The sequence below is a fragment of the Propithecus coquereli genome, unplaced genomic scaffold (assembly GCF_000956105.1).
Source record: "Propithecus coquereli isolate 6110/MARCELLA unplaced genomic scaffold, Pcoq_1.0 Scaffold138, whole genome shotgun sequence".
Lineage (NCBI taxonomy): Eukaryota > Metazoa > Chordata > Mammalia > Primates > Indriidae > Propithecus > Propithecus coquereli.
Genome location: NW_012138080.1, coordinates 6,549,633 through 6,563,171, shown reverse-complemented (window position 1 = coordinate 6,563,171; position 13,539 = coordinate 6,549,633). Strand labels below are relative to the sequence as shown.

The 13,539-nt window shown below is 44.0% G+C and overlaps 1 protein-coding gene across 1 annotated transcript in view; it reads left to right on the top strand.

Moving 5' to 3' along the window:
• The window catches only part of SERTAD2 (SERTA domain containing 2), a 20,976-nt gene extending 8,612 nt beyond the window's left edge, over nucleotides 1-12,364 (top strand). The window contains exon 2 of the mRNA XM_012639224.1: nucleotides 7,118-12,364. Coding sequence (XP_012494678.1) covers nucleotides 7,122-8,066 — 945 coding nt within the window. The 5' untranslated portion in view covers nucleotides 7,118-7,121 and the 3' untranslated portion in view covers nucleotides 8,067-12,364. The remainder of the gene's footprint in view (nucleotides 1-7,117) is intronic.
• Nucleotides 12,365-13,539: the final 1,175 nt, after the last annotated feature.

Below are 13,539 nucleotides of genomic sequence, written 5' to 3'. Positions count from 1 at the left end.
AAAATTTAAAAAAATTAAGTGTGCCATGCTTTTAGCCAGAATCTTTAGGTAAAATAAAAGAATTGTCAGTATTTCCATTGTCCTTGGAGGGAGGTGACCAGTGTCCTTAGCTTCATAAGAGTTGGGATTGAAACTTAGAATTCCCAGCTGGGGGAGAAACCAATAAGAAAGGCTATTAGAAACAGTTTATACTGCTTGACCTTTATATTCTAAAAAGCCTATTTTTCTTTCCAGATGTTTATTAACAAGGCAATAATGTATTCTAAAGAAATGTTTGCTTGAAACATTGCCTCCCAGAATTTGACTGTATTTTACTTACTAAGTGCAGTTGCCAGCATTTTAAATTTTTCTTTCCTTTCTCTAGAAAAGATTGTATTTGTCAAACCATCAGTATTAGAAACTGTCTTTGAGTTAATAGAAGCGTGTAAAATTCTGAGAGGGAAAGCTAGAATTTTTTAAAATGTGGACTTTAGAAAACAACCCTAAACCTTAAAAGTTGTTGCTAGAGGTTGACTTCCTGGCAGAATTTCGGTTTATCTCCAGCCTTCAAGAGGCCGTCAGGAAAGCCAGGGGGATTGTTCCTGTGGGTCTTCTTGCGATGCAGGGTCAGATCTGGAACAAACAGCAGCACCATCAGCCCAGTGCACAGCAGGGGAGAGCCCGGAGGAGGCACCGAGAACAGTGGTATCAGGTTACAGGTTCAGAATATCGCAGGGGCGCTGGTAACTGGCTTGATCTAGTGACTGGCTTTATAATTACATTGCTGATTTGTTAGGGGAGGCTTTGTCTTACTTACCAATTAGCATGGATGTTACTGCAGGGACCTCAGAAATCCTGGATGAGCTTTGGTTAAAAAAAAAAAAAAGCTTCCCAATCCAAGCAGCTTTAGGGGTTCTGTTAGGAAAACTCTTCCTTGTCTTCTGGGAGTCCTTACCCTGTCTGTAAATAAACCATGGCGAAGCTCTTTCCCGTTGGAATTTTGCCCCTATTCCTGCTACTCCCCTGGGCCAGAGGCAGTTGCTTTGGGGTCTGAGGTCTGCCTTTGGCTTGGGGATACCCCAGCACCTCCCTCCCCCGGCACCGCCCTGCCCGCACCCTGCTGGAGGGGGCTGGCCACTCCTCCTGTGCCAGCTGCAGGCCGGGACACTCGGCCGGCTGAGGGCTCGCCTGTTTCTTTGAGCTTCCCTTTCTGACCCTGCCGGCATCACCAACTACCCGTCCTTCTCCGGGCAGCCTTTTTGTTTTCGCCGTTGTTGTTACTTGGGAGAGAAGGGTGTTAAAAGCTGAGGCGTTGTCAGATTTCCTTAGTCCAGTGTGTTTTTAAGGTGTAATATTTTAAGTGTAGAAAGTTGTCTAAGCAGAGGTGGCCCCTTCGTGGCAGCAGGATGGGGCTTCCCCTTCCTGCCTACGCGGCAGCAGCCTGGAGGGACGGCTCCGGAAGGTCTCTGCTGCTGGGCCCCCAGCCGGTGGGAGGTGTCCTTTTGTCTCGAACAGAGGCTGTCCATTTGGACCACCTCAAAAGCAGGATCCAAAACGCATCTTAAGGCAAGTGTATGGAGTGAAGCGAGGAGAAAGGAGAATATTCTATGTTTCAGAAGTTGTCTCAGAACAATTTCTGGCCCAACTTTGATCCAGACTCTTCACCTCAGAAGTCTGCCACACACACAATTAATTTTGCCAGGGGCGCTCCTTTCTTCTTCACTACCCACGAAAGAAACTGAAAAGAGGGCATGTCTCCACTTAAAGGCTGTGGGTTTTAGTGGCACAAGATGTCAAAGGGAGGGAGTAGCCTCTGGTAGCCTTCTCGTGAGACGCTCGCCACACATCTTCTCCTTGCGTTTTTTTCCTGCTAAAGTGGACACATCACTGCTCTGAATTGTTGGCGTTAATGTAAAGGCCTTGTTTTTGTATGGGTTTTAGAGTCAGCACTGGACTCTTCAGCAACCAGCAGTCACACCAGTAGTCATGCAGGGGTGGGGAATCTGCAGCCTCAAGGCCACATGTGGCCCTCCAGATCCCCAAGTGTGGCCCCTCGACCAAATCCAAACTTCACAGAACAAATCCCTTTATTAAAAGGATTCATTCTGTGAAATTTGGATTCAGTCAGAAGGCGGCACTCAAGGACCCAGAAGGCCCCAAGGCTATAGGTTCCCCCCCCCCCCCGCCAGGGATACAGCTCCTTAAAGCTCCCTTTTGAATTAGGATCCTTTTTCTTGGGAGCTTTTAACTAATGTTTTAAAAACATTTTTGTTGAAGTATAGCACACACATGGAGATGTGCAAGATCCTAAGTGCACAGGCCAGTGACTTATCGCAAAGCAAATCCCTGCGTGTGTTGTCCACCCAGGTGAGGAAATATTAGTAGAACACGACCAGCTCTCCGAAAGCCTCTTGCTCCACTAGCAGCTACCCTAACCCAACTGCGACACCATAGTTTAGCTTTGCCTGGTTAACTGAGTTTAAAAACAACACGTCACTTAATTGTGAAGCCTGCTACACTCCTGAAAAGGGAAATCACAGAATTTCTAGTTGTTATTTACTAGTTCAAAAGGAAGTTGGATCAGACTCTTGAAAACGGGCCTTGAGGTGTTTGTCTTCTGAGGAAACTCCTAGTGACATTTGTTACTTTTTTTTTTTTTAATTAAAATTTATATTTTTTAAATGAGACAGAGTCTCCAACTCTGGGCCTCAAGTGATCATGCCTCCCAAGTAGCTGGGATTGCAGGCACACACCGCGCACCCAGCCAGCATTTGTTACTTTTGAGTATTTGCCCTAACAGATTATATTAAATAGCTTTTGAGGTTAGAGTTCTTACTATTGAAAAGCTGCACAATTGAAAGCCAGGTTTGGCATATAGAGTTTTATTCAGGATTAAACTTCCTGCAAAACTCCAGAAGAGTTTTTATTTATATAGCTACCAATGAGTTTCGTTCTTTATTTTTGAAACTTAGTTTGCTGCAGTTAATAGTTGCTGAAATTTATTTTAAGAAAACCAGAATGCTAGGAATTTGTTTCTAAGAAGTTTATTAGGGAGGCAGGGTGTTTTATTTCAAACTTTCTATTAGGAGCCAATGAATCTGAATAGAAAAGTGGCCATGATTAGTTTGAGGCCCCTTAGGCTGGGCAGAAGAGGGAGGGAGCATCCCCCCCATTCCTCATGTGGGGGTCTCTAACCCACCCCTGAAGCTCAGGGTCCCTTTGGGTCTTTGAAAAATTGAGAGAGGCACGGGCTTTGGGCCTGGGTCTTCACAAGCCTAGGAAGGCGATACAGTGGGGTGTCCCTAGGGGTGGCCTTGGAAGCAAGGGAGTCACAAGCGTTTCCTTTCGGTGAGCTCCAGGCCACCCCTGGTTAGGGACCATGGAACCCCCCTTTCCTGGAGTTACCTAGAAGCCCTTAATGAGCTCCTGAAACTGCTTCATCTAGTTGGGGCCTGGTGAGGCCTTTTGAAAGGTCACGTGCCTCTCCTGTGGCTGCTTAAAGAGCTATTGTTCCTCTCTTAGAGTGCCTGAGCAAAGAGAGGCTTCTGAGGAGCTGGGCTGACCCTGGCCGTGGGCAGCCTGCGCCAGGCCCTGAGAGGCAGGGAGGGGCCGAGGCATCTGGCTTCTTGCCCTCAGGATCTTGAGGGCATGTTCTTGAGGGCATGTCTCCTCTTTTCTTCTTCAAATCCTGCCCTGCTTAAGGAGGTGGTTGTTACACAAAGCCCTGAGAGTGAGAGTTCTCACCACACTCCCCCCTTCCAGGAGCTGGAGGCCTCTTCTCATCACGCTAATCGTATTGTTACTGCGGTGTGTTAAGCAAACTGGGAAAAGTTTTAAGTAAAAATGTGAAGTCAATTTTATTATGTTTCATTTTATTCCTTTCTATAACAATTTAGATAGAATGAGGGTTAAAAATCAGGACTGTGTGCATTTTTCAATCTTACTGGGTGTGTGGATTCGGTTTTGCCTCACAATATGAAATAGAGAAAGGAAGGCAAACCTGCTTTGAGCCATACTCCATCGGGGTCCTTATTCACACATTTGAAGTACATCCAAGATTTGATTTGTGTATCTGTTCCTGCTCACAGATTTTGCTTACACCAGCCCTCCAGCCTCCCCTTCCAGGCAGCATTACAATTGTCTTATCAGGCTTTCCCCAAATCATTAGGATTAGCACATGGCTACCACCAGCTGGATCTTTCTAATTGGAAATTAGGTGCTTCTCACATTGATACCTCTCTCAAAGTATCTCCACCGATCTCTTTCAGCCATGGGAATTCTGCTAAATGCCTATAGTATTGCACGGCCTGTGTGCTTTTTAAATGTGTGAGTTCTGTAGATTCAGTGATTATTTCTAGAAAAATGTGTTATTGAAAAAGTGTTGTTTTATTCTGGTAACAAGTCTTAAAAAGACAGCTCTACATTGATAACTAAAAGAAAAGTCTACACTGTCTTGCCTGAATGTTATCTCTCTTCCAGAAAACCAATAAAAATTCAAAGTGGCAGTGAGCTTACTGATTTATTTTTAGTTGGATTTTGGTTGACATTTGGGACAGAGCTTCTTAAGCTTTCTGTGATGAGGGGCCATCTTGGTTTTGCTCCCTCCCCCAGTCCTTCCTGGCCTTTAGAAAAACACGATAAAAATAATTACTAGAAAAATAAAATTAAAATACAAAGGTATAGAAAATAGAAGGTTCATTTTAAAAATTAGATTTACAAACAAACAGTTACCCTGTAAATTTGCAAAAGTTTCTAAATAATACAGTATCTCTACCTAGCTCATCATGGACCAGTTAACAGTTCACAGACTGGCACCATCTGTGGGCCACACTTTTAGAAACACTGTTTTAGAGTGTGCCTATATGTATTTGTGTACTCACACGCATGTGTAAACGTGCCATGATCACATAATATAGATCATGTAAGTTTATATGAAAATTAAATGCACTTAGAATTAAATGCACTTAATAAGCTCTTTAGCAAAAGTGAAATTTTTGTGTAAGGTATCTAAAGGCTCAAATTGTGAGCAAATACAAGTAGTATAATTGTGAATAAAATTATGTGTTTCAAAATCCAGTTGTCCGGTAACCCTTCTGATCCATGAAGTAGTAAGTGTTTTACAATGTGAAATGAAACCACCTCCCCCCTCTGATTCACTCTGAAGTTTAAATGGGCACCAGTACTTTAAATAGGAAATGTTCTGTGCAAAGTAGATATATAAATGAGACTTTTAGCACTAAACAGTAGGAAATATGCTTGTCACATGAAATATCAGATAAGTCACTTGTTACTATCATACTTTCCTTGCCTGGAAGAACAGTTAATTACAGACATGGTCTTTGGTCCTAGTGATTGACAGCCATTCTCTTAATGTTTACAAAATGAGAGGAAATGTTTCATACAAGTCACTCCACATTCTTTGTGAGTATTAACAAATCTTAAGCTGATTCTGATGTTGATAGGTTGCAGCCTTCTTCATCCATCTCTTCTGGAGACTGAGGCAGTGAAGTCAGTCACCCTAAGTAGGACTTGTGTCCCAGGCTCTGTGGCCACCTGTACATCTGTCTTGAGGGGCAGCATGACCTTCTTTCTAACAAAGTATTGTAAGAAAGTTGTGTGAAGTTTATATTGTTTAGCCTTGTTCCTTTGACGAGACTTGAAATTCGAAGTGATGACAAGGTGTAGGAGGAGATATTTAGCCTCCTGAAGACCAGACTGTATTCACGCGTGACTCCCCACTAGGCATGGAAGCGTGCCTGAGGCAGCGTAGATGTGGAGTACGTTAATAAAGGATTGCATGAGACGTGATCAGTCAGCTGAAGCAATTCAGTAAAAGGTAAGCAGCGTTTAGAAGAAAAATTGGATAACTACATAGCAATTGCTCGTATATGAAGGTATCAGAAAGAGTAAGCCACTTTGAGAACAGGATTAACGTGCGAGTGTCCTAGAGGGAGCGAGGGAGCAAGCATGGGCCTGGCTTGATTAGAACCATGTATCCTGGTCTGAACAACAAAGGACAATTTCTTGATTAAATGGTTAGAAAGTGAGGTCTGTGAGGCAAAGGCTAATGGACTTGAGATTGTTCTGTTTGGACGGTAGAAGTTCTGAAAGTAAGTGATGACAATGTAACATGACCTTGGAGATTTGGAAGGACCACGCTCCAGAAGGTGACAACCAGCTGAAGATCAGTATTCACTAAGGCCAGAGCAAGAGGGCTGTGAACAGCAGGCGAGATGGGGCAGTTCTTCACTGCAATTTTAAAATTCGACCTATTACCAAATTCCCAATGTCTGAGACCTGAGGTCATTGTTTCTTTAGAATACAGATGTATCTCTGGAATCGCAGTAGATATTTTGTTATGAAGTGTCTCAAGTATCCAAACAGCAATGCTTATATTCAGAGCAAATTACTTTAAAACTAATCCAGTTGCATTCAGACATAACTGTGTGATGAATTGAGCCAAGGAAAAACTTAGGCTGGGAAATACACATTCCTCCACTTGATTCCAGAATGAAAAGCAGTGGCGGCTCAGTCACCGTGGTCATTTAACACAGGCCAAGTGCTTCGCCACATGTCACCAAACAGGCAGAAAGACTCCATGCGTAACGAGGAAGGAAAACGCGTTTTGAAAGCACCCACAGTTCTACCAAAATTATACGTGTTCCCCCTTCTTTAACTCGGTTCTTTTAATCCTTCAAGATGTGTTCGAGCTATAATTCATGACACCTGTATCTGTTTAGGTCATAGCATTGTAAGTGTTTTCTTGGGTTTTAAAAATAAATCCATTTGGGGGAGGGAAATTGAACCTGCATGTGAATGCAAGCACATGAGCTGAGAAAGTCAAAATCACGGTTTCCATGGCAACTCTTAACTTGTCTGTGTCGTACACATTTCTCAAGAAATACATTCACCAGACTACCTAGTGATAAAAATTGCTCCACAGGCATACAAAGGTAGATTTGCTAACTCTGTCTTCTTCTAAAAGGTGGCCCCCACCCGCCAATTAATCTGTCTGCTCTTCTCTACAACCCTGGGCAAGAAACTGAAGTCCAAGTCCTGAACTCTTTTTTTTTTTTTTTTTTTGGTAGAAATCAGCTTCCATGTGATTAATGCTATTTCCTCCCTCTCTCCTTTGCAGATATATGTTGGGTAAAGGAGGAAAACGGAAGTTTGATGAGCATGAAGATGGGCTGGAAGGCAAAATCGTGTCTGCCTCTGACGGTCCATCCAAGGTGTCTTACACCTTACAGCGCCAGACTATCTTCAACATTTCCCTTATGAAACTCTATAACCACAGGCCCCTGACAGAGCCCAGCTTGCAAAAGACCGTTTTAATTAACAACATGTTGAGGCGGATCCAGGAGGAACTCAAACAGGAAGGCAGCCTGAGGCCTGCGTTCACCCCCTCCTCCCAGCCCACTGAGGAGCTGAGTGACAGCTACCAAGAGGCCCCACCTGCCTTCAGCCACCTCGGGTCTCCTCCCGCCCACCCCTGCGACCTCGGAAGCACTACACCCCTGGAGGCCTGCCTCACCCCGGCCTCCCTCCTCGAGGATGACGATGACACTTTTTGCACTTCCCAGGCCGTGCAGCCCACGGCTCCCACCAAACTCTCGCCTCCAGCCCTCCCGCCAGAAAAGGACAGTTTCTCCTCTGCCTTGGACGAGATCGAGGAGCTCTGTCCCACATCTACCTCCACAGAGGCCACAGCAGCAGCGACTGACAGCTCCAAAGGGACCTCTATCGAGTCCAGCATCCAGAAACCCGAGGGGCCCCAAGAGAGCCGCACGGACGACTCGAAACTGATAGACTCTCTGCCTGGGAATTTCGAAATAACAACGTCCACGGGTTTCCTGACAGACTTGACCCTGGACGACATCCTGTTTGCCGACATTGACACGTCCATGTATGATTTTGACCCCTGCACATCCTCGTCAGGGACAGCCTCAAAGATGGCCCCTGTGTCAGCCGACGACCTCCTCAAAACTCTGGCTCCTTACAGCAGCCAGCCCGTCACCCCGAGTCAGCCTTTCAAAATGGACCTCACAGAGCTGGACCACATCATGGAGGTGCTCGTTGGGTCCTAAGACCCAGGGCGACTGCCCGCCCAGACCCTGGGGCGTTCCCACACCCTGACAGTTCTCCGCACTGTGCATGCACCCTTGCTTGCCTTTTTCAGAGAAAAAAGAAAATTTTACAAAAGGATCACACTAGTTTTTGCTTTGAGCAGAGTTGGAGTGCCTTCATACAAGTATGACCACTTTTAATATGCTTTTTTGAGTGGTTCTTCAGAGACCTACTACCCTGGTATAGGAAAGAATACATTTGAAGACAATGTTGCTATGTTGAATGACAAAAATAAACAGTTCAAGTGAAGCACAAGGATTAAGTTGGAAAAGCTGTAAATTGCATGTGCATATTTGTCTATTTTTTCTATAAGTTTTATTGCAAGAGGTAAAGAAGAAAATATATATATAATTTAGATAATCTCAGTACCTTTCTGGCATTTTCGCCCTGTATAGGTTGACTTGGCAATTCAGCCTTTTTAGAGGCATTAACTACTCCTCGTAAGTGTTGCATTTACATGGCTGTTTAGAAAACTGCTGCCCAAATTTATTTTATATTTTTGTACAGATTCTGCAGTTTATGATATTGTTTTTCTAAAAACAAATGCTGTTTATACATATGAGATAGCTATTTTGATAGGATTTGCTCACATAGTTCCTGCAAACTTCAGATGTACAAGTTGCACTTGTACTTTTATAGAATTGTAATGTTTTATATGTGTATGGTGCAAGAGAAAATTGGATCAAATCAATCTGCAGTTGATGTCCCCAAATGCAAACCACACACGGGCACATACATGCACACGTGTAACACACACAGCCCTTTAAGAAAGGGCCAGGTGATATCACACCCAAATTTCACAAGCCCTGACCCCCTGGCACAAACACCCGCCAGTACTGTGACTTCCAAAGCCAGAGCTCATCAAACTTGCATTAAGCAATTGGTGGAGATGGCCACAGAGCTTGGGGTTTAAGTGATGGTTCTCTTTAGCTCCCTTTTTTGAAGGGAAGGCTACCAGTCTTACTTTAGAGTGTATTTATGCCAAGTTTGCTCTTTTAATTGTTTTTATTTTTTTAAGTGAAAACCCAGGTCTTTCCTTTTTGACATAATTTTTATGATGACCTGATATTTTACATCTGAATACAATTTTGTGATAAGCAACCAACCTCTTCGTGGAACTAAGCCCTATTGCAATGCTTAGGGCTCTTAAAGAAGAAAATCTCCCCAGAAGGCATCCATCATGTTGCTAAATTGTCTTTTGCAGCTTCCCTTCCCTAGAGCTTTTGTTCTCTCTGTTGCTAAGAGCTAAAAATGGCATCTTTGTGATCACCACAGTGAGCTCTGCTCACCTCGGCTGGCCCGGGATGCACTCTTAAACATCCATGACTCTTGAACCTGGAGTTCCTCACCTTACGTGACGGCTTCCCATCTGGTTGCTTTCTTAAATCAACTGCTTTAACTACACTTTACAAGGCTGTTTTACCCAAAAACACAGACAGGATTTTCTATGCATGTTTCCCCCTCCTCCCCCTGTCCCCCACCCCAGGACACACTTGAGAAGTAGCTTTTTATTCCTAGTGGTGTACATTTAATTTTAAAATGTTTGCAATGTATCATGCTTGTTGCCGAAATCGTTTATGGCCTTTTCGTTTCAGTTTTTTCTTTCTTCCAATGGTACTTTAGCTGTTGAGTGCAGGTTACAACCTATATTGTTATGCAGATGGCTTCTTTAGGAATAACTTTTATATTTATTTAAAAATTTTAAATTATGGGATTTTGTTTTTTGTTGTTGTTGTTGTCTTTGTTGTTGGTCATTTGTCAATATTCAGTCACCAATTCTGCTCACTTCTTGCCATGGATAAAATTGGGTCTTTCTGGCTAATTAAAAAAGACACCTTTATAAAATGGCACTTTAAACAAGCCATAGATAGTTTTATTTTTATAATGCACATGGCAAAGCAAATACGTTTGTGATGAAGGAACTGCTCATTGAAGCAAAAGATTCATATATGATATGATAAAATCTTTCTACATTCTAATGTACTTTTTTACCCCACTTGAATGTGTTTTAATGGCTAATTATCAACTCAGTAGAGCAGTGAGAAACTGATCAAATTGCACTTGTTCTCCTACAAGCAACCTCCACACGGACACCTCTGACTGCTACAGAGGTGTCGTTTCCTTTGATAGGACCAGGGACCATATAATTAAGGTGAGGGTTGTTGTAGATGCTTCCAGTGTCACTGTGCCTGTCCATTTTAAGAGCTTCCCTTTCTTGTGGAGAACAAGTCTGCCCAGACTCCATGCTTTTTATAACTGGAGGACCCGGCGAGTTGCCACATGCTGCACACGTCCACATACGTACACATACACAATGGTGTTGATTATTCCGAACAATAACCGGGTAAAGCAGTTGATTTGCCATTGTTCAAACTGATTTACAGTAACTTAGAACAACTGTACTTTCGTTGGATTAGCAAATCCTGTGTTTAAACAAATCCCATATGTTGGGCAACAGTTCAAATAAGCACAGAGAAGTGTTGCCCAAACTTGGTTCTCTGACTCTCATGTATTTGTAAGGCTGGTCTTCAAAATCAAAACAAAAACCCCCAACAACAGCAGACAAATGCTTTTTAACTCTGACACCCTTGCTGTAAATTCTTGATTCAAAGTCTAACTAGAAAGACACGGAAAATTAGTGGCCCATTTTCAGAAAGAGCAAAACCGTCAAGGGTTCACATTGTCTTTGTGTCCTATTCTTACAAAGTGACCTCCCAGCAAGGAAGGGTAGGCGCCAGAGGTGGGATCTCCGAGTCCCAGTTTGAGTACGGGATGTGCTTCCAGATGCCACCTGGCAGCAGTGCCTTCCGCTCTGTAAAAGATGTTGCGTGGCATCCAGAGCCAGGCAGGCAGCTTGAGGTGCCTTCGTGAGAAAGCCGTGCTGGGGGCTGGGGCTGGGAGAGGACAGTTATTGACAGCGATGTGCAATGAAGTGACAAGATGAGAGCAGAATCATAAGAGCTTTGAATTTGAAGTGATTTTTTTTCCCATAAGTTATTTATTCCTTTTTCTGTGTAAATATATTTATTTTACTGTGGAGCTCTAACAACATCTGGATCGTAACGTGCAGAATGTATGGTAGGAATGTATTCTCTTGTAGGAATGTAAATCTGTATTAAAAGGGGGTCTGTGCCAGGACCCCTGGGTCTTCTCATCGTATGCACAGTCCACATTCATTTTTACTCTATTCTCTAATATGGGTCTATTTGAAATATGCAAAAGGTATGGATGAGGAATGTTTTAATACCTCCAAATTTTTGAGAAAATCAAGCATCAAAGGGTTGATATTTTTAAAAGTTTTTTTAGCAGCACTTTCTCTGGATGACAGAAGGGGCAACCACACAGGCACCCTCGTTCATACCAAAGGGTGAGAAATGGCCTGAGCCTCCTCTGCACCTCTCGAGTGTCTTTATCAATTGAGCTTTTTGTCGCCATAGCCCCTTGGAGTGCCCCAAATGCCCCGAGGTCAATCAAGGAAAATTTATTAACTAAATAAGCTCCAAAGAGCCAAAGTATCAACTTACGGATCGTTTTTAAAGCTTAGATGTATTAACCACCTATGCGGTAAACAATGAATTATGAATACCGCAGGGCAGCCTTCTTAAATGACAGATGTTAAAAAAAAGAGAGAGACTCTACTTTGTGCAGCGTTGTTATTCCACTCTATGTGAATTGTCTTAATTTGAAAACCTTGCTGTTACAAATTGGACCTTTATACATTTCTGAAAATACTGAAAAGAGCATACTTAACCTGTTCTGGCTGTAAATGGATTACCTTCCTGTAACTGCCCCGCACCTGGAGGCATAGAGTTGTGTGCGTCCTGCTTATGTACAATTGTTTTCAGCGTTTCTAAGAATGAGTCTGAATGGTTCTTTAAAATTAGCCAGGATCAAATGCTATTGCAGACAAAGCCAATAAAAATGTTGGACTTCTTTTGGGGATAACAAGTTTGGAAGAGAAGTGCAGGCCCTATGTGCGAATGACTGCGATTTTGAAAAAGGTGTACATAGTGCCGTGTTTGGTGCATGGTTTTTGAGGAGGGCTTTTTGTCAAAAAGGAGGTATAACCTTTCCCCCACAGACCTGAGAGCTGTGCCTTTTCTATGCAATATTACAGATGTTACATCGGAACCCAGATGGCTGTATTCACATGTAGGTTTGGGCTGTAATCGAAACAATTGGACAGATTAAATGTACATGGAAATGAGCAGTCTTACTTTTGTAGTTTTATATTATACAATAAACAGTTAAAAGATGAGAGAGGCATCCTGGCAGTTTTCTTTTGACCGGAGCACAGCACAGCAGTTTGCTTGTGTTAAGCAGCAGTGCTGCAGCAGCAACAGGGGCCTCTGCTGGAGTCAGTGCTGTGGGACTTGAACCTTCTGGCTCACATGAACCGTCTTTCTCTCCTGGTTCTCCCCATACCTCTTGGACCCTTCTTGACCTCCTTTTTCTCACATCTGTGCCCCAGCTCTCTCTAAAACATTGTTTTTTCCAGCGTTTGGCCTGTGACCAGCTCTTCAGCAAGCCTGCACTCATTCTAGGGCTTGCTCCGCCAAGGCGATCTAACCCCTTGGGATTCTCAAAACATATTTCCGGACCCTGCCTCTCTCCTGAGCTCCTGATGCTCCTATCTGCCAAGATTTGCCATCTGACACATAGCGTGTCTCACACCGTCTGGTTTCCCATGGAGGCTGGGCTGCAGGCTCGTGAGCCTCAGCGGTCTTCTCCCACATTCGGCTCAGCTGCCCACACGCACGGTCTGGGCTCCAGCCCCGGCTACTTTGTTCCCTCTGCCACCTCCTCTCCATCCTCACCACACCTTCCCCAACTCAGGCCCTCCCTCCTGCCACCAGCTGTTGTACCTGCTTCCTAACTAGTCTTTCTGCCACAATTGTCTCCGATGTCCCTGACTCTAGAGTTGACGTGCTAAAATGCCAGTGGTTCCTGTGATTGTCACACATCCTCTGGAAGTGCCCCCTCACTGTGCGATCTGGAGCTCCCCTAGCCGTCTTCCATGGGCTGATGGGGAGATCCTATGCAGCCCCCTCGGCTGCTGGACTGTCTTTGAGGGGGTCATCGGATCCAGCCTTGCCTGCCCAGCTGGTGAGGGAGGGGCTGGATGTCAGAGACCTGTGAAATGAGGATTCCATTGAATCAGCAGTGGGATGCGGGGGCCAGCGTTGGGGAGGTGTTAGGGGTCTTATTGTGGCCCCGAAAAAAGGTTCCGGTACTGCAGAATGTGACCTTAATTTGGAAATAGGATCTTTACAGAGAAAATCAAGTAAAATGAGGTTATTAAGTTAAAATGAGCCCTAATTCAATATGACGAAAGACCTTATGAAAAAATTTTGACACAGGGAGAATGCCATGTGAAATCAAAGGCAGAGACTGGGGTGATCTGCAAACCAAGGAACCCCAAAGACTGCTGGC